The sequence below is a fragment of the Parasteatoda tepidariorum genome, chromosome 10, assembly GCF_043381705.1.
Source record: "Parasteatoda tepidariorum isolate YZ-2023 chromosome 10, CAS_Ptep_4.0, whole genome shotgun sequence".
Lineage (NCBI taxonomy): Eukaryota > Metazoa > Arthropoda > Arachnida > Araneae > Theridiidae > Parasteatoda > Parasteatoda tepidariorum.
This window is the reverse complement of record NC_092213.1, coordinates 42,556,281-42,578,631: the sequence shown is the minus strand read 5'-3', so window position 1 is coordinate 42,578,631 and position 22,351 is coordinate 42,556,281. Positions and strand designations below refer to the sequence as shown.

Sequence of the window (22,351 nt, the reverse complement as noted above, 5' to 3'; positions counted from 1 at the left end):
ATTCTGTTTATTTAATTTATTTTCAGTTATGTAAACACCGAAAAGCAAATACCTACGTCACTCCGGATCTGAGAATTCAACTGGCAGACAAGAAATCTAAAACAGAAATTGATAGAAAGAAATACAAAAAATCCATTATCTTTTACTTTATTTTATAACCGTCGTAAGTCAGAAGACCCAAATTTGAAGTTACGATTACCTATGTTCAATTCTGTAGACAGCTAAGTTTGAGCCCAATCCAGAAGACAAGGGAACTACTGGATCAAGTATTGGGAGAAATTTGTCTTCGTGGAGGTCAAAAAGTGCTCCCCGAAGGCAGATTTCTCGAGTTTACCCAATTTGATCCAAAAGATAACTATTGTACTACTCAAGACACCCCCCCCCAAAGAACACACCTGTTCTTAATGATGGTCAGTTGCAGAGAAGGAGGATGAACTCCGAGAAAGCAAAGGGGTTAGACAATGAGATTGGCATGTATATATAAGTATTCTGTATATATATACACCTACTGAAAGTAGATAAACGCACCTACAGAAAATTTTAAATTCATATTTTTTCTTATAAGTTATACTGTTAGCTTGTAACCTAACGTGATGCTTAATGATTTGATTCTCGATTTAGTGAATGCGACTTAAATTAGTTTTCCCGTTCGCAACACATAAATAGTTTCAAAGGAAACTAGATAGCCATGTAGTTAGGTTTTTTATTAGGTAGCGTCAAAATTAGACAGATGTCTGAGAAATAAATTTGGTAATTCTGAAAATTCATTTCCTGATAAGTATCTAAAAAAGGAGAAATTTCTGCATTAATAATAATAAAAAATTTGTTTACTGATCATTAAAAACAAGTTTTATCTTTTTCAATATTTGTCGGAATTTAGAAAAGAAAAGAGATACTAACTTTACGTCATCCTGAACAAGTCAGCAGATCCAGAATCAGTCTGATGTGCGACGAAATAAAAATTGTAAGGCCTGATTAATATGCGTAGAAGGGTGTGACAATTACAAGATGAGGTCTTTTTCCGAGTCTTTCTTCGTACGTCTCCGATTTAATTTTTTTAAAAAATAGTTTAATGGTATGAACCTTAATAACAATAGAACTCTGAGATCTAGAATCAGTCTGAAGTTGAGACGAAATAAAATAGTTCTGCTTTAAACATTCATTTTAGGACAAATTAATGAATTTTATCTTATTTCTAAAATTGAAACAGATTTCTTGTAATTAATTTATAAGAAAGTAAGATTTGAAATAATAAGGAAAGAGCTATTCGTCAGAATTTATTAAAATTTAATATAATACTTAAAAGATCCTTGCAAATATGTTACTGCACTAATATTTTGTTGAGTTGTGTAAGATAAACTTTTTTTTAAATTAAAGCTATGATTTTACGATAAAATTAGATTCAGTATCATTGAAAATATAAGAGTTTTAATTCCTGCTCTTTTAAAATGTATCATAACATTTTTTTAGTAAAATATATCACAACTTTTTTTTATCAGTATATAGGTAATAAATTCCCCTTCATGAAAAATTATCTATCGGAAATATAGGTTAATAGCATTGAATTAAATATAAACTTAAGTTTTCTTATCGTATCATAGGTAGATAATACCTCAATCAAAAGAATTTTTCACTATTTCAAGATCGAGTGCAATTGGTTCTCTTATAGTTATGTCAATGTAAAACATACACTGCCTAAATTTGAGGATTGTTTTGTAACTGCTTTTTGCTGTAGCTTAAAAATATTCAATGAAATTGAACAAAATTTTTGAAGCAATGCTTAGTTAATTACAAGATAATGATTTTAAAATTGAAAAAAAAATCGTTAAAATCTGCGTAAGATCTGAGCTTATTAAGTATTTTTTCATATTGCACATGCGAGGAAAAAAACTAAAAAAACTTTTTTTTCTTCAGAATTTTGTCCGGAATTGTAGTTAGCAACCCGTGAAAGAAAAACCGATTTGAATATCTTCAAAAAATTATATTGCAAAATTTGGAAAAAATAATTTATTTTTTCTGCGCAGGTAGGAAAGAATCACTTTAAAAACGTATGCATTCCTCAATTTTAAACGATTTTTTTCTTCCAAATTTTAAAATGCTTGTTGTTAATTACAAATTGCTCCTAAAACTTTGACTTTATTGAATATTTTTGATGTTTTAAGAGAAAATCGAAGGACAAAAAAAAAAGTTTTTTTACTTATTTATTTATTTACTTATTTTTATAAAAATTTTCACGTTTTCATAATATGTAAGCTAAGCTTACGAAATTTTATGCAATTCTTACAAATAATAACAAAGTGTCCTTTGAGTCAATAAGTTGATTGTTACATTTTCTGCAATACGATGTTATAATACTTGTTTTCGTTCATAATTTACTGCCGGCCCAATAGATCACCTCTGAAGTTTTTAAAATTTGTTATACTCTTGAAAGTTATAAAATAATCTTCCAGGTATTTTTCGAGAAATTCAAATTGAAAAGAAGAAAAGTCAGAAACTGAAAGTGTTTTATTTAGTATTGCACGGTAGTGTATATTACAATTTCCTTAGTTTTATTTCATAGCTCTTTTATTTGTTATAAAATGTTAAGTGCTTCGATGAACACAACTGTTCCATCCATATTTTTGAAACATTCAAAATAATTTTTTTTTCGTAAACACCACTCTTCGCTAGTTTTAAAATTTTTGTCAAAAGTTAAATATTTGAGAAGGTAAAATTCATAAAAGATTATACTGATTCATCACAGCAGAATTAAATAATTAAAATACAAATTTATTATAGCAAGTGAAAAATGGTATCGAACGAAAACGGACACTTTTAAAATGTATTAAAAAGGAATTGCTTTTAAGTATTTTTATGCTACATTTACTGTTATTGATGGTTTGTCGTCAATCTTTAATAATTTTCTTTCTTAAAATGTTACCTTAAGACTATCTATGTATAGTTTTTCTGCATTGTCAGGAATTCTAAAAAAAAAAAAAAAATTAAAAAAAAAATTTCGATCTCGCAATTGCGGAACAACCTACTTACAATTAAATTGCGTTATAAATTATTATTAGAAAATGAGTAACGAAAGGAAAGCTGTTCCTCGTCCTGTTTAGTTCCTAGCATGTTGTAGTTGTAGTTCATTTACGTCACACTAGAGCTGCACAATGGGCTATTGGCGACTGTCTGGGAAACATCCCTGAGGATGATCCGAAGACATGCCATCACAAATTTGAACCTCTGCAGAGGGGATGGCACCCCCGCTTCGGTAGCCCGACGGCTTGCACGCGAAGTCGAGCACTTTACGGTAGAACAGTTTAACGAGGACCAATACCGCACGCCCTCATTCCCTACGCAGACTGATCCAAGTGGTCACCCACCCGCACACTGACCGCAGCCAATGATGCTTGACTTCGGTGATCTGCTGGGAACCGTGTCTTAACGATCATTCCACTGCGGGACTTTCTTGCATGTGAATGCATTTAATCACAATGATTTACTAATTTTGCTGTAAATAACCAATAAATAAATTGTAATAAATGGACACACTAAAGAAATGTATAAAGAGATTCCATATTTAATTTACTTTATGTTTTATAAAATGCTGTGAGCAAAGGTGATTGAAAATATTACGAAATTACTCTAGAATACTGATTTTTTAATTACAATAAATAAATCTAAAAATAATTGCCCGGAAAAAAAATAATAAATTTCGAATTTTAACTACTTCTTGTTTTGCAAAATCATAACATTTTGTAAATAATAAATATTGCTTTCAATAGTCAAACTAAAATTCTGTCAAAAAAGTTCCTTATTTAATGTTTAATAAAATGGTGTGTACAAAAATATTTAGAAATTACTCCAGAATATGACGAAATGGTGTCATTGATAGATAAACGCATCATGACTATCAACCCCTATGGAAAGAAAGATTATACCAAGTACGATGGATTAGCGTTGACTCCCAAACCTGAGACTGCAGAGAGAAGGGAGTAACTTCGAGTGATGAACACCTGTGCTTTTGGATTAAAACGGATTCTCCTTCCCAAACCTGCGTCTGTAGTGGGAAGGGGGTAGCTTCGAGTGATGAACACCTGTGCCTTTGGATTAAAACGGATTCTCTTTCCCAAACCTGCGTCTGTAGTGGGAAGGGGGTAGCTTCGAGTGATGAACACCTGTTTTTTGGATTAAAACGGATTCTCCTTCCCAAACCTGCGTCTGTAGTGGGAAGGGGGTAGCTTCGAGTGATGAACACCTGTGCTTTTGGATTAAAACGGATTCTCCTTCCCAAACCTGCGTCTGTAGTGAGAAGGGGGTAACTTCGAGTGATGAACACCTGTGCTTTTGGATTAAATAGGATTCTCCCCTTTTGGGGTGATCAGAACCGCATTTGCGTTACATTGAGAGGAAAACCATGGAAATTTCCCACAGTTAGCATGACAGCAGATGAGTCTCTAATCCATGATCCTTCAACCACTGAAAATATTTTATGTCAGCACTGTGTTCGGTGCGAGTCGTGTGAGAAACTTGTATCGAACCAGAACCACTATTGGGAGCCTCCGCACTCCGCAGTTCTGAGCAAAGTATTTAAGAATTTTAAGATCACGTTTTTTTAAGACTGTGTTCTCACACAAATGCATACGTTGCTGATGATTAATAGAAAAATACAGCTAAATTAAAAAGAATCGGAATAAATATAGAAACCTCTTTCTTAATTGTTAATTTGAAAAGCGAACTTGTTCCACAACTCAAACAATATGAATAGAGAGATTTTATAAATAGATATAATAAAGAAACCCTCACAAACCTCACTTCTTCCAAACAGGAAAAGCTAATCACGTTAATCCTTGAAGTGTAAAAAAGTAAACAAATAAAATTAGAAAAGCAACATTTTGTTTTACAGTTCACTGGTGATCAAGGAAAATAATCTTCAAAACACTATTTAGTTTGTGAAGTGATAAGAGCGCTAATTTACACGCCATTTTAAATCTTCCGTTGAAGAAGTTTTAAATCTTATAGTAATCAGTTTATTACTGAAAAAATGAATCAAGGTCAAGAGGTAAGTAATAATCCGTGTTAATTGATGTTTACAACTGTTTAAGCTTTTGTTATCGTAGGAAAAGATTTTCTGAATGAACTATTTTTAAAAGAAACCAAATGGAACTTCATTCCAAAAGCATAAATAGAAAATTTTGCTACCTGTCATTGTCCAGTTGCATTTTTAACAGAGGTTTGTTTTTTAAACATGTAGCCATTTCTTCGAAAATTTAAAATTTTAAAGTGTTAAAAAATTGTTGGTATTAATAATGTAAGGGATTTTTTTTGAAGTATTTCTCTAAATATGGTATGGTTTTTTTTCTTTGCAATTTAAAATTATTATTATTATTATTATTTATTTATTTTTCGTTGAAAAAGAAGGTATTTTATTGTCTTGCTTAAACATTGCTCTTAGCCTTCCTCCACTCTTGTCAGCATAATTAAGCAAATCACAAAGCTTCTCCGCCGGCAGGTGCTTACGAAATAGTTGCTTTGCTCTTCATTAGCGACTCGTCATTGTTTAATATCGTTTTTGTTTTCCCCTAGTCTACTTATTAATTTACTTCCCCTAATGTGGATAAATTTTTGAACTTATTTTTTGCAATTGTCATAAAAAACCATTGGACCTTACTCACTAGGGGCCATAAAAGAATATCTAAATAAGGAAAAAAAATAACAAAAACCAACGAATCATTACAGGGGCCAATCAGGGCAAAGGAAGGATAGAAATCATCAAAAAACAAGTTTATTTTTCGAATTAAGACGTAAAATTCGTTTCCAAATATAGTTATTAACACCTTTCTATATTATTGACAAATCAATTGGTTATGATTATTTTAATACCACTTTTGCTATGATTGACCTTAATAATGATTCTTCAAGTTTTTGGTAATGGTTTTGTTTAACGTTACTCAAAAAATTTGGTATTTTCTAATATGCATGCTCCAATGACTTCATTCATCACAAGCATTTTAAGAATATATATTAAGGGTGGTAATTGCGAAATTCCCTTTATCAAAACTAATCATAAAATCTATTCTATCCCCAAAATGAATCAGTAATTTTAAATCGCCTAGGATCACCATTATGAAAAGTAATAAAAGTGGTGATAATGAATCCGCTAGCACCACCTTCATGTATTTATAAATATGGTAATTAAGAATCCACTATCATTGCGATTATGGATAGTAAATTCTGAATCTGATTGTAAACTATGAACATTTTTAAAATAATGAACCTGTTATCACTATTCACTGTTAAAATAGAATAATATATTAAGGGTGATAATTACGAAATTCCCTTTATCGAAACTAATAATAAAATCTATTCTATCACCAAAATGAATCAGTAATTTTGAATCTCCATGGATTACCATTATGAAAAGTAATAAAAGTGGTGATAATGAATCCACTAGCACCACATTCATGAATAATAGTTATAAATGTGGTAATTAAGAATCCACTCTCTTTGGGATTATGGATAGTAAATTCTGAATCTGATTGTGAACTATGAACATTGTTAGAATAATGAATCTGTTATCACTATTCATTGTGGAAATAGAATAATATTTTTTTGAGTCGGAGCCAGTAGCTGGCATCATCTTTAAAAAAAATCTGGGAATAACTTGATTTCTAACACATCCTGGAGAACCAAAACGACGTATGTGTATAAGCATTTTTGTCAAACAATTTTATTTTAAAATAAACATTTTCATCCATTCTATTTTAGGTTATAATTAAAAATGGCATTCGCTACTTCAATGCCACACACGAAATTTAAAATAATTTAAAAGACAATCACTAAAATTTATAAACCACGTACTGTAGGAAAAATATTTCCAAAAAATATTCTTAAATTATCTAATTTGATTTATTTCTTTTTTAATCTGTTGATTGAATGTGTTGTCGATGATGTAGGATTAAAGTCTAGGTCATTTCCTAATCAAACTCATATATCTCGGTCATTTACCTGATAATGCGATGATTAGATGAAATTTCAAATGTTGTTTGTTTTTGTTTCTTAGGGAGAAAATGTTTGAAAAAAGAATGGATGGCTTTGAAAAGTGTCACATCTAAGTTAAAAAATAAATTACTGAATTTTCGTCGTCATAATCTTTAAAATTTATTAAAAAGATAAATTATAGTTTCAAAATTAGCGTTTTTTTTTTAAAAAATATTTCGCTACTTGTGGTACAGTCAATATAGAAAATCCGTTATTCTGCAGAATGTCTATGGAATGCTAAAATTGACGAGCAATGTATAAAATGTTTACTATTCACACATTTCTCAAATATTCTAGACCTGCCGTTCCCAAATAGTGCTCCGCGAAACTCGAGGGTTACGTAAAAGAGTCACGGGGCTCCAAGAGTTAAAAATTGTTTTAATACTAATTATGATTTTTGAAACATGTAATTAAATTTAAAAATTTATGTCGAATTAATAATTCATTATTTACCCAGTATTTCTGTTGTTTTCATGAAATGATCTAATTCAAATCTTTGTGTATCAAGAAAATTCAAAACTATGTATTTTTAGTTATAATATGATACATGAATAATTAAAAGGATATGCATTTATAAAAAAAATTTCGCTTTGGGAAAAAAGAAGGAAATTCAACAATGACGAAATATGTTTCTCTGGTATCAATCCTCAGTGTTTATTTTCGTTCTTTCCTTTTCAGTTTATGCATAGACTCAAATCAAATTAAGAACTAGAACTGGACGCCGCTCCAACCCCGATAGTTCAACTGTCTAACATAAAACCAAATTTTAAGACTAAAATTGATAAAACGAAATGATGAAAAAATTTCCTTCACTTAATATTCTCAAAAAAATAATTAATAAAATTTAGATCATTACATATTTTCAATATAATTAATACCCTTTTGTGAATCAATATGTTCACAGTTGCTTATAAATAGAGCCCGGAAGTTCAGGCAAAATGCCATAAATGCCCTTTTCTGCCTTTTTTAAACGTTTTCTTCTGAAAATGCCTTTTTCTTTCCTTTTGTTCATAAATGCCTATTTCTGTCTAATTTAAAATTTTTCTGCAAAGCTTTTTGTGCTTTTGACCGAGCATAAACGCAAAATGAAGAAATTTTGAAGTACAGAAATGGTTGACTGTCATCCGACGTATTGTAATGCATTTATAGAGATTAGGACTTTATTCCTTTTGTCTTATTAATATTTTCTCTCCGTGGCGTCNAAAAATAGACATGTTTTCAGAGTCCAATAACTAAAGTCACAAGTCATTCACACCCGACGAGTCTTGAGAATGGGCGCTTATATTTGAACTCTTGAAACATGTCAACTTTTATTTCCCTCTCCATATATTTTGAAACCAGTCCATATATTTACTCCATATATTTTGAAACAGTTTTTTTTCATCAATTATACTGTTTTACATTTGGGTCTTTATTATTATTTTGCTAAGGATTTTATGCTCGTGAAAGTAAACATATGCATTTTAATATTTTAACAGGTGGTCTCTAAAAATGTAAGAGAACCGTAGCAACCATATTGTAACTATAAAAGTTATCTTTAACTTTAAAATTAAAATTTTGAGATCAGAAATTTTGAGTTAAGGAAATTGAATATTTTATCTTTTAAGTTTTTGTGCCTCCATTTCAGTATCTTAAGAACCTTACGAATTCTGTTTAAAAAGAGAGTATCATATGAGATATGTTTATAAGAAAACAAGGAAATCACAGTAGCGGCATTTGGTGATGAATGAAGCTTATCGTAATTGAAGAACATGTTGTGAGACATTTTATGGTGAATTTGCGAAAATAAGTTTCAAAATGTATCGAGAAGAATGTGATGCTAATCAAAATATATCGAATGTTATTTGCAAATCATCTTTATCTAAAGAAAGCCACGTAACCTAAATATCAGGCAGAATGAAGCGATTTTTTTAAGCAATTACTCATACAATTTGCAACATAGTATTTCAATATGTTATTCTTAACCATAGCATATTTCACTGTTTTTAAAATGCCACTTAACATTCAGCAATTCCTTCAGTTATAGAAAAAAAAGAAATATCGTAAATTATATTAAACTTTGTGAATGTGCATTAGAATTACTATACAATCTACATTTTACTTTTCAGGCACTTTTTTTTTGTTTCTTCAAACTTTCTTGCCTAGAAGACTCGAATAGTAAAAATGATTATCCCTAAAATTTTGTATTTAGTTATAATAAGTTATGCAAATTTGATTATAGTCTGAAATCCTAGTATAAATAAAGTAAAAACAGCATTAAAAAAAACCAAATAAAGTCATAAAAAATTTATGTATTCAAATTCTAAAACTTAGAAAATCATAAATAATTTATACATCTATTCAAATTTTCCTTTCAAAGGTGATAAAAAAGAAAAGAAATCTTTACTTCTCGGACAGAAATCAGCTTAAAAATTTTCTATTGCCTAGAAACTTCGAGATATTTTCTATTAACTATAATTAATGAAATCTCTCACAAGGGAAACTAGGGAAGTGTGACTCGCCAATTTTGAAATAAGCTAGTGGGATGTATGCCTTATGAGGAATAATTTTAGGGGGCAACATTCGTTTTGGCCCATAGAAGGTCCTATGAGAGCTAAAAAATAATTCAATGTATAGAAAAATCGGTATTTTATTGCTTCAATGCAGACTATTAGTTATTGTAATTATCTCATACTCCAATTAATTTTGTGGTACTTTCACGTACTATGTAATACATATTTATTGTCAAATATTTAACTTTAAAAGTTGGCATCCTCCTATCTTGAAACATAGTTTAGAGTAGAGCAGCCATATAACAAGAGACTACACGTTTTAGGTCCGTGCTATTCTATATGGCGGCGCTACTCTAACCTATGCGTTAGGATTGGAGAATGCCAACTTTAAAAGTTGAATATTTCAAAAATTAGCTAGGATATCAGATATAAAAATAATTGCATGAATAATATTATAAAAATAGCAATGTTTTGACAAAATATTGGACAATTCACAGGACATAGATATCAACGGATTTTCCACCTTAAAGTGACAAATCACCTCAAATTTTGTGTATACAGTACAGCTAATCTTTTATGAAAAAAATCGAATTGAAATATTAAAAAATTTTTAAGTTCAAATTTCCCGCCGAAAAAATTTGAAACTATTTAATTTCTTGCAATCACATAAATTGTTTCAGATTTTTTTGCAAGATCTAACAATATGAAAAAAATTGATTTTTTATAAATCACATTTTTGGATGTTACATAAGCTATACTCACAAAAAAATCCACCAGTTTGGGAAAATGCGCATTATATTTCGACTCTCATATAAATGAAATTTATTACTGTTCACTTGTTTTTATATTGGAAAATGTTTTGAATTTTTTTTTTTTAAAAATTTGATGCCTATTTTTTTTTTTTTTTTAAATTAACCTAACAAGTTTTTCTGCAAAACTACAGATATATAAAATTTTCAAAATCAATTTTGACAATAAATATGCATTACATAGTACGTGAAAGTACCACAAAATTAATTGGAGTATGAGATAATTTCAATAACTAATAGTAGAAAATACCGATTGAAGTAATAAAATACCGATTTTTCTATATATTGAATTGCTTTTTATCTCTCATAGGACCTTCTATGGGCCGAAACGAATGTTGCCTGCTTTAATTATTTCTCATAAGGCATGCATCCCACTATAGCTCGTTCACCAGGAGTTGGCACTTGGCTCCGCCTTCATCACGTGGTATGCGACGATACTATTTCGCTATTTTTGGGAGAAGGTTGTGAGCAATCCTGAACAATGTTGCTATTTGGCGATCGTTTGGCAAAAATATTTATTTCGCAAACTTTATGTGCATTTTTTTAACAATGAATATTTCATAAATTTGATGATATTTTACACTATTTTTTATGATATTTCTTTCTTTTGAGTGAATAGTTTGTCCTTTATGAGACATTTCGCTGGGAGAACAAAAGTTTCTAAATTTAAACTATATTTAATTAGCTAGTGTAACAAAAGGTATATTAGCAGATGATAAAGCAAAGTAAGTGAGAAAGAATTCACTTTCTGTGTTTGGCGCAAATTAAGGGTTGTCTCAATTTCAACAACGGAGATGTTTTTACCTCTTACTCCCCCGCGCTGAAATGAACTCTGCGTCCGAGGAGGTGGTGCCAAGTCTCAACTCCTGGTGAACGAACTATAGTTTATTTCAAAATTGGCGAGTCACACTTCCCTAGTTTCCCTTGTAAGTGAAGTATATTATTATTTACATATTTCATACTCTCTCTAAATAGCATTAGTCATTTTACAAATTGCTAGGCATGCAATACAAGCAGAAAAATAATAATTCGTAAAAATTTATTCCAAAAAAATTAAATAATAATTCTTTTATAATAATCCCCATCATCAATCATGTTGTCTTCTAGCTTCAAAAATTTTATACTACTAGTGGGCTACACCCCCTGCTCGCTAACGCTCGCCAACCCCCGAAAATTGCTACGCAATCTTATATGGTTTGCTTCGCAAACCGAGCTCGATTCGCTAGCTACTAACTTAGGTACATTGCAAATACACAAAAGTCTAAGAATTTAAAACAATCATTCAAATCCATATAACAAAATTTTCTTTAAAAAAAATTACATCTTTTTAGTAAATACTAAGTCATTAAAATAAATTTGAATTGAAATAAATGACATGTAAATCGTTAAACTTATCAGAAATGTGCTATAGTATAAAATCTTAAGGCGTAACAGCACGACTGAGACTCATTTTTCAATGAATAACTAATAACAATAATAAAACAAATAAATTCGTGATATAAATCAAAAATCGTCAAATAAATTCGTAATATATAAATTCGCGAAAAAAAGCGCTTTCGACAAAATACTAAAATTGAGATCTATCGACAAAGACTACTCACTTCTGTCTAGCTTAAGGTTATTTCAGTTTCCGTTTTTAAAAGCCCTATATGTTGAGCCACCTCAGCTGTATTTGGCGTGAGACATTTTTAGCGGCAATCATTGATCGATTTTCTAGCGTTGCTATTCCGGGAGTTGTAATGAGACTTTTTTTTTTGTCGCCGTGTTAGAGAAATATATGTATAGATGAGTTGGAATTCAAAAGAATGTTGGCATATCATACTTTGATGATAGCATTTACATAGAATAAACATGAAGCTGTCATTACTTAAGACATAAGACGTAAGAATAACCACTCGCCACGTGGTGGGTCAATAAAAGAATGTGGCGACTTAAATCAAATAAACAACAGGCTACTTTTTCCCAACTTTTTCTTTTAAATTAATTAATGATAAAAGTATATCATTGCAGAAAGACTCTGGAAAATAGAATTTTCGTTAAAATTTTCAGTGACTCCATTCAAAATTCTGGGGCTTCAGATTCCATCAATTTGTGATGGAAAGTTTCTTGTAGAAAAAGAGTTTTTTTTTAACAATTTACATATTTTAAAGTTGTAATTTATACAATGAATGTATTTTGGCTACCAAAATACTTTTAACTAAAGTTCTTTAAAGTCAGTATACTTGAAAAATTTTGGTCACATGTATATATATTTACATATATATTATTTTTTATAGTTTAATTAATTTTTTATAGCCGTAGATTATTTCTAATATGATTTTTTTTTAAAAAATATAATTTAATTTTCCGATATCGGTCACCGACTCATTAGACATCAGGAAAAAGTGTTACTAAGTTATTAGAGTTTACCGGCCACTGGCTACTAATTAAAAATTTTGATTTTCATAACTTACAATGTTTCGTTTTCATCCTCTAAAGCAGTGTTTCCCAAAGTGTGGTACGCGTACCCCCAGGGGCAGTGGCGTATCTAGGGTATGGCAAGTATGGCGAATGCCATGGGCGCATTATTTCAAAAAGGCGCAAAATCGATCAACATCAACGATTTTTTTACATAAAAATTTTATTAAGCGTTTTTTTTAAATATATATATATACATACATACATACATACATACAGAGAGAGAGAGAGAGTTAGTTAGAGGGGGAATTAAAATCAAGTATACAACATTTAACCATTTCATGTGGGCTCGAAAAGAAGACATCGTCTTTTGAGGGACTCTTTTTGTCACTGGGAGAGTGAAGTATGAAAGGGAACCCCTAATCGTAAAACAAAGTAGGTGACAAGCGTCAAACAATTCAGGTTAAATATAATTTGTTAATGTTCATGAATACATTCACGTTAAATACTAAAATAAGTAACTGAAAAAAATATCTTTGTCCTTTCTGCTGTTATATTTACGACGATTTCGGGAAAAAACAAAATTTTAATTATAAAATCATCATTTAAAGAATAATGCTTAATTTTTAATAATTATTACTCTCGTTGCTAACTTTTTGATACATTCCAATTAAAATATTTTTAATTTTAGAAAATTTCCTAAATAATTCCCATTTAATTTTCATCAAAATCCTTTTACTAAAAGTCTCTTTTAACCACATATATAATTTCAAATGCATTTAAAATTTTCGAAAATGTAGCTTATCATTGCTTCACAACAAGTCAAAGCTGTAATAGAAAGAATTTAAGTTATCGCCAGGGCCGGATTAAGAACCTCAGAGGCCCTAAGTACTTATATTTTTGGATGCTCCTTAAATATAATTAAGAAGATCAATATAAATAAATAAAATATTTTTCTTAAAGAAAACTAAAGTTTACAAATATAAATAAATGTATATAACTGCAAAATTTAACACTTTTTGCAGAGAATCTGGTGGAAATCAAAATTTTTCAATTAACTCTGTGAATGTTTATTAAGACTAATCAAGTATTCTTCGATTTTAAAGGAAAATTAAAATAATTCCTGGTATTACATTTTTAAAAATTCATTTTAAAAATTCCCTTTCAAATCTATAAAATATAACCTAATTTTATTTTCAAACTTTCCGGGTGTTACGTAATGTTTTCGAATATGCTTTTTAAATTTTTAATAAAAATATTTTCACTGCGGGTGTCAAGTTAATATTCACGTAAAAAAAAAAAAAAAAAAACGAACTTTAACCAATTTTTATGGAGAATACAAAAGGTTAATTCAGTATATAAACGAAATTAGTAATTAATAAAAATAACAAACAACTCTTTTTTTTCTATCTCCTAGAATGTTGAGAAACCTGAGACAGTTCTCCATGAATTAATAAAAGATTTCTTATTATCTACCGCATTTATTATTATTATTAATTCAACTATTTCGCTTTTTGTGTCAAAATCGGTTTGCTTCCACTCCTTTGAAAAACGTAGTGTTTAGTTTATTTTACATTATTATTTTATTCATAATAATCAATCAAAAATATTCTATACATTTAATGTGTTTAATGTAAAACAATTTAAAGTTCTGAATTAATAATAAACTTAATTTATAATTAAACCGTTACATGCTGCTTCACTTTAATTTCATGTTTGTGAAAATTAACAACAGAAAGTGAGTTTTGTATATAAGTGATAGTGTGATTATTTTAGAACGCACAATCATGGTTATATATAAAAATAAAATAATTAACTAATTAATATAATAATTAACTAATTAATATTAATATAGTTTATATAGCCTGTGCTATGTATGATGTTATAGCTTTTGAGTAGTAAATATATCGATATATCAAATTTCTTCTTCCTCGGCAATGCATAACGTATTTATTTAAAATCATGTACTTTTCAATAATAAAAAAAGAATACAAATCCTAAAAATATTTATTGATTTTTATTTAGAATAGTTTACTTTGATATTCATTTCAGTTTAAAATAATTTACTTAAAAAAATGCTTTCGACTTAGATTATTTGATATTATTTATGTATATTTGAAAATACCATACGTTAAAATTAAACTATAATAAAGAAGCTGAATCCTTAAATTTAAAATATTTATCTATATGAAAAAATTGAGTAAAAATATAAGAGACTAAAAGAAAATGAAAGGCGAACGAACGAATTTTAGGATGTTCAAAAGTGGGTGAGAAATGTAAAGAAACTTTTTCTCCTTATCTAAAGGAAAGTGAGACCTCCCATAGTGCATCCCACTGTAACTTTACTCTTTCTTTTGAAGAAGTCCCCCATTCTTAAACAAGAAAAGATTAAAAGAAAGACCAGAATGCCGTGAATCCATGATCCCTGAATAAATTTTTATTCTCTTTATTTTTCCACTACCACAAGCAAAGAGAAAAGAATTTGTTCCTCCTCTTCGTATCACATTACAAGATTGTAGTCCTTCTAAAAAGGCAATTAAACAGGGAACCCCTTCAGGCAGAGATAGATCTTTGGTGATGACCAGAGGATGACAGAGAAATGCAAAATCCATGGGGTGTCTCATGCTTGTAAATCTCCAGTTTCATCAGGGGTTAAAATCTCTTTGAAAAACGTTTTCGGAATCTGTAATAGATTTCAAAAAGAACCCCTGCTGTAAATTAGCGTAAATCCTTCCAAAACAGGAAATATTTGTCATCCATGGTGGGAATCACCTCCACAAAAGTGTGAAATACTAAAAATGGGAGGTGCATCTGTCTTGCTCATCAACTTATTTGAACCAATGAAGGGATTTAACAATGAATACACACCTCTATTTTGAAAAATAAAGACAGACGTAATTGTAAGTTGTTAGGTGTTCACGCTCCTATGAAAAATTCTGCTCGTTCTAGTTGTTATTTCAAAATTTAATTCAAGAAAATAAATATTTATAGTCTATTTTGGAATTTTATAATCTAATTTGATAGGTTACAGCTTTTTCAGATAGGTTTTAATTCATTCAACTATTTAAGTGGTAAGATTTTTTTCCTTGATTGTAAGTAATCATTTCCTAAATATTTAAATAAATGTATTACGCATAAATTATTAATTAGCGTTATAGGCGTTCGTTATATTTTTTAGAAATGATGTCTATGTGAAGGGATGCCAACTGCTAAGATTTCTCAGAAATATTTTATTAAGTGGTGGAAAGTTAAAGACCAAAGCTTGCAAACGTTTGGATAATTTTGGTTAAATTTAAAATGCTTACAACTAGATAACTGGAATGAAATTGTGTTTAACACGAAATTTCGAATTATACATACGTAGTGGCTTAAAAAATAATTTTATATCAAATTTAATAATTAAATAATTGTATATCTGCATAAACCAAGAAACAAAACATAAATTTTGCTACCACTAGAAAAAAGTTTCCCATTAAACAGAGCAAGTTGGCATCTCTATATACATATAGATCGAGAGGGACATTTGGCTCTCCCCCCTTTTAATTTTATAAATTAGAATTTATAATATTTTTTAGTTTCTATTATTGCTGTTTTATATGAAAAAACATTTAACATGCACAAGGAATTTTTTGTAGTAATAATTAAACATTGTATAATTAAATATTCGTTAATGCTTTATTATTAAAATTAATATGTAGTAAAAAAAAGATAAATGTTAAAATTTCAAATGTTATTGGGGACATAATTTTTTAAATTTCCTGAAAATTTATTGCGATAGGTAAATAATTTTTTGTTTACAAGTAAGTAACATTCATGAAGTAACATGCTTTTCTTTTTATTTATTAATAGATAAATTTTGAATTTAACCACTTGTAAAAGTTTGATCTTTTTTTTCCTTTGAATGGTGAAGCATATCGTCAATTGTTGGCATTTTTTTTTTTTTTTGTACTCTAAGTTACAGAAGTATATTCACTCACAATTTTAATTATATTTTAATGCTTTAAATGTGAATTGCAATAATCCTTCTACTTACAAATTGAAATTTTTTCTTCTAATTTTTAAAGACATGTTTGTTCTGAATTTTTAAATTATATTCAGTTAATATTTATCAAACTGTCTTTGACTTTGAAATTGAATCAACTTCTTCCTTATTTCTCGGCCACAAAATTTCGCAAATCTTTCTCCTATATTTTTTCTTTTTTTTCAGATTGCCATTTTCTTCCCTTTTTTTTTAAAAAAAAAATAGATTAAATAAATACTACTTTTTTAATTTTATATAAATACTATTCTTTTAATTTTCAAGTGTTTTACAATATATGTTACTTACATTACATTTATATCATCCCATATCACATTGCTTGAAAAAAATTGGTATACTATTTTCAAATGGGTTTATTAAGTGTCCTCCATTTATATATTATATTTATTTCTTATAATCAAAGTAAAATGGTAGCAAAATAATATTAATGTTATAATGTGTAGTTTATAACCCAATCATTACAACAGTTTAGTAACTTGAAAGAAAAAGTTATCAATAAAGTGATAATCACAATAATATTTATTCATTAAATAATTATCTTTATTTTAAGAATATATTTAGAAATGTATTTCCATAAAGATGCAAAAAGTCATCTTCTCGAATATTTCAATGATTTATATTTTTTTCTTTTTCCTTAAAAACAACTTAATTTACACAATTATAAACGACCTTTATAATTGCGCAGAATTTTTTTTTCACTTTGCTTGAAAATCTCTCTAGGTACTTCTCAGATTGCGATTACCCCCTAAATTTTGGGATTCAGAAATCCAAATCCGTCGAAAAAATGGCATGTATAAACAGAAACTTCAGAGAAAGTACGTTTTAGTATCTGATTTCGTAACTTAAAATATCATACCTGCACCTATTAATTATCATATTTTAAGTCACCCCTTGAACCATTGAGATGAGAAGAAAGTGAAGATCTGATCATTAGATCAAAAGTTATCAGGATGATCCGTTTATTTATTTTTTTGCGCACTGAACGTCTAAAAATTTATAATTCAAATTTATTTAATATTTTGCTTTATTTTTAATTTGTTCCATTGTGATGCGAAGAGAATTTTTCATAATTTGTTTTTTTTTAATTTAAATATGCTAGAATGTATTCTGGTCTATTTCTTTACTTTTTGCCTTTTTTTTACTGTTAGCAAAAGAATTATTTCTAGATATTCTTAAAACTAATCGTCAACTTCCCCTAATTTATTTCTCAATAAAAAATGTATTATTGTCGTTATTAAGTCTTGTTTTGTATGTAATTGTGTGTATATTTTTTCTTATTATCTGTTTTTATATAAGGATTGTAAAACGTAATTATATTAAGAGCATCGGTTTTTTTATTTTATTGAACAGTAAATAAACTAATCAAAATATATCTTTTTTTTTATTGTTGCTATTTTATTCGTAATTATCATAACAAATCGTAATTATTTACACTGTAATCTTTAATGAATTTATTATATCGCGATGATTTTATTTTGATGTTAGCAAAGCGTGATTATTTAAAAAAAATCAATTTCCTTCAGTTTTAATTTTGAAAATGTTGAGTAATCATCCGGTTATGTTATAGTTCTTCTTTAACTCAGAGCTACATTTGTTGTGTGTACGTAATTCTGTTACCAAATTATATTTGTAAAACTTTAAAATATAATTGTGCTTAATTAAACAACTTCTTAGAATTTTTATTGACAATTGAAAAAGCGCAATAGAATCTTCTATAAATATGATAAAAAAGGTATTTAATTTCTTACCGATGAGGATTTCGAATGCACGTGAATGCATAACAATTAAAAAGAGATAATTTTATTGTTATATTTAATATTTATCAATTTTTTTTTTTTTAAATTCAATTCAATATTTTCGTGATATTTTCAAAAGAATTAAATACTTCAAACAATGCTTTTATTTTGTATTGGATAAAAAAAAAAAAAAGAATTTTAATATAAGGGCGCCAGTAAGAGGTTTGCCATAGGCGCTTCTTTCCATAGATACGCCTCTGCCCAGGGGTACGGGAACAGTTCAGCGGGGGTACGCGTTCTTATGCAAACTATCTTGCAACTAATAAAAACTTCAAAAAAAAAAAACTTTTAAAAACAAAGCTAGCTATGAAAATTTACGATTATTTTCTATTGGTAATTTTTCTCTGAGTTAACAGTTAATAATTACTTGCGTCAACAGCCAGTAGCGATTTTTAACTTTAGTGCAATTCTTTTTACAACGTTACGAAAAATTCAGAAAGGGTACACAAAAGTAATAAGTTTGGGAAACACTTCTCTAAAGCAATACTTCCCAATTTTTTTCGGCTGTGGAACCCTAAATGATCGACCATCATTTGGCGGAACCCTGAGATTTAACTAATTTATAAATAAATAAAAATATTTCATGATTGAAATTTTATCAATTACTAATTTAATGTTTGCATAAAAATGAATCTTTTTCATCGAATCATTTTATCAATACTTTTATGTCAGACAGTTAAATTTACAGGTCCGGAGTGACGTATGCATTTTACGTTTGATTTAAGCTGAGTAAACATGAGCTAAAAATTTGGATTTTATTGAAATAAAAATGAAAAAGGACCGAAATAAACGTAATGAATGGTTATTAAAGAGCCTTAGTACATATATTCATTGGTAGAAAAAAACTGTTTTATGCCAAGAAAGAACAATCCTTGCGAAACTATCACCGGGGTTGGTGAATGATAGCGAACAGTGGCCTAACTTTTAAGTTTTAAATATAAATTTTATATAAAGGTAATTTCTCGAAAGAACGCGGGTGTAATTGTTGATTCAATACATATTTTTATTTACCAAATATTAAAAAGGGAACAGAGATTTATTTATTAGGAAACATTTTAAAAATAGAAATACTAGTAGTAAAGGAGGAAATTAAGACAAATAAAAAGAATTGTGCTAGTTTATTTTAAATTAATCGCTATTTTTCCTTCATTAAGCATGCAAGTAGGTATATTAAAGAGGCGTCTACATTTAAATAAATGTTTGGTAAAATTTGTAGTTGGAAGCATTTTTGGTAATTTAAAAATGAGAAAGAACATAAGAAATAAATTGTAGCATCTCAATATAAATTCTACAATTACTAATTTATTTTAAGTGCAGTGAAGGAAACAAACGATTATCACTTTTAAAAACTTTTATTCTAATGATTGGATTTTCGGTCACTAAGTGCTAATTTTTTACAAGTACCGATCTTAAATAAGATAACTAATTAACGCTAATAATTGAATAAGTTATAAAATCAAATCGGGAAACTTACTTCTTCTAAATAAGCATTTTTTTCTTTTTGACAAATTTAGAATCCTTACCGTCAAAAAAAGGTGGATAGCCGAGTCGAAATTGAGAAAATCAAAATGTATTCCTAATAGTTTAGACAGGACGGCACTCAAAAGTTTGAACCCCCTAATGTAAATTTTTCTTTATGTGTTGTCGCTATAGTATTAAAAATTTAAGAAACAAAATTTTAAAAAAGCACGTTTTCTGAAATTTTATAGCTCAGAAACTATGTGGCAGATTTCATTAAAATTTTGTATTTTGTCACTTAATGTTGTATAGTTGTAAATTTTAAATGATAAAAGCATAGTTCTCATTTAAAATTAGATAGTAATAAATTATGTAAAAATTTGCATACCCTAACATTTAAATTTTTTTCCCCGTCCATTATTAAAAAAAAAAAAAGAATTTTAAATTAATAAAATTGTTTTTGCATCTTTGAAAACAAAATTTTTTCCTTCACTAGTTCCCACGATACAGTGAAATTTGCTAAAATAGAAATTAATATAAAAACAATTGTTTCCCCTGACAAAAGAATTGGGTATTATATTTTCGTAGATATGAAATGCAATTTTCTTATATTTGTACTTTATTCTAGACGAATATAATAATAATAATTTTGAAAAATAAACTAGATTAACATCACTAAAATCTGCAGCTTTGTTTGCATGGTAATCAAATGTATTTATGAAAAAGTATAATTTAGTTATTTTTTTAAGTATAGTCACCATAAAGCACATCTTAGAGCAAAAGGTAGAAAAGAAAGATTTTTTTTTAAAAAAATTATACATTAACTAACGTTAGCTCGAATTTAAGTCCAAACAAAATTTCCAATTATAACGAAATAATTTATAATTGAAGGATAACTTTTTCACTTAAAACTTCCTCAATCTGATTTATGTTTGAAAATAACAACTAATTTCATTTTTATGTTGTAAGAAGTATCATTTAAAATTATTGATTGTTTCCCCAACATCACTATTGAGGAAATTTCAAAGAATCAAGAGAAAATTTTATTTCTGTTATTACATTATTATCTAATCAAACAGACATTTTTTCATTCATTAAATAAAAAAAAAAAATGTTCCTTTGATTTTACCACTGAATGTTTCAGTTTTGTTTCTGATTCGCATGACTGCGGCGCTGCATGCGGGTTTCCCGGGGGCGTGTTAAAATCATCGAATGAAAACTTGTATCATCTGCATCGAATAACAAGAACTAGTCGCTTCTTGATGATTCGGTCGAAAGAATGTGATAATGATGTTTATTTGCGGTAGATTTGTTGTATCAATGTAAATAGGAATTAGTATATTTTTGATAATTGATCATACAAGACTCTGGTTCAATTGCCCGTATTTGCTGCAGTGTTTATGTAATCCCATCGAATCTATTTGTGACAGAGTGCATTCACCAAATTTCATCTAGGAAAAACTTGTACCGAAAATCGCAATGTCTACTTCAACGCAGGTAATTAGTGAATTCCATTTAATGAGAAATTTAATCATAGTAGTAAAAACCGTTTCATAAAGGGAAATGTAATTGTCATTTGAAACCGAAACTAATAACAGCTGAAATATCGTCTGCTACAGTTATGTTTGTTTACTTAGGATGAATTTTATTTGATATTGGCATCATAGATAATCGAAATGAATAGAACTCACGATTGTTTTGTTTTTATATATTTACGTCTTTTGTTTTTATATACTTACGTCATATTTACGTTTTTTAATTGCGGTTCGTTTATTATTATTTTTTTTTATTTAGGTGTTATTTAAAAATATTTCGTTTTCGCTTTGTTTGTAATATTTACATATGTTTCAAAATTTATATTTAAGAAAGTATTTCAAAGATCTTTCTTAATAAACTTAAAATATTCGTTATTTATGTAGCATTTTTAAAATTATGTTTCTTATATTATAAGAATTATTTTATAAAATAATTCTTATGGAAAATATAATTAAAAAATTTTCTATATCAACTAGTATTATGTAACTTGTTTAAGTTGATATGTCAAAATTCTTAAATCTATTTTATTACCTTATATCATATTATTAAAACATTCGAATTATTACTGAGTTCTCATTGCATGATGAGTTATTTTCCTATGGATTTATCTAAAATATTTAAATACAAATTTAAGAATTTTATAATATTGATGTATGCTTATGTTACTAAAAACTGCTAGATAGTTTAGTTGAATATCATTTTAAAATATTCAAATGAGAATAAAAGTATACTTTTTAATTGGCCTCGCATAAGTTAATTTAACTATATTTTATTTAATTTAATTTTTATACATTCAAAAAACTA

The 22,351-nt window shown here is 28.2% G+C and overlaps 1 protein-coding gene across 2 annotated transcripts in view; it reads left to right on the top strand.

Moving 5' to 3' along the window:
• The first annotated feature begins 4,888 nt into the window (after nt 1–4,888).
• The window catches only part of LOC107437700 (Carnitine O-octanoyltransferase), a 47,477-nt gene continuing 30,014 nt past the window's right edge, over nt 4,889–22,351 (top strand). The window contains exon 1 of one of the 2 annotated variants that reach the window (XM_021146451.3): nt 4,889–5,041. In XM_021146451.3, coding sequence (XP_021002110.1) covers nt 5,024–5,041 — 18 coding nt within the window. In that variant the 5' untranslated portion in view covers nt 4,889–5,023. Of the gene's footprint in view, nt 5,042–21,194; nt 21,509–22,351 lie in introns of those variants that run through there. The other variant, XM_016049784.3, reaches the window with a different exon arrangement.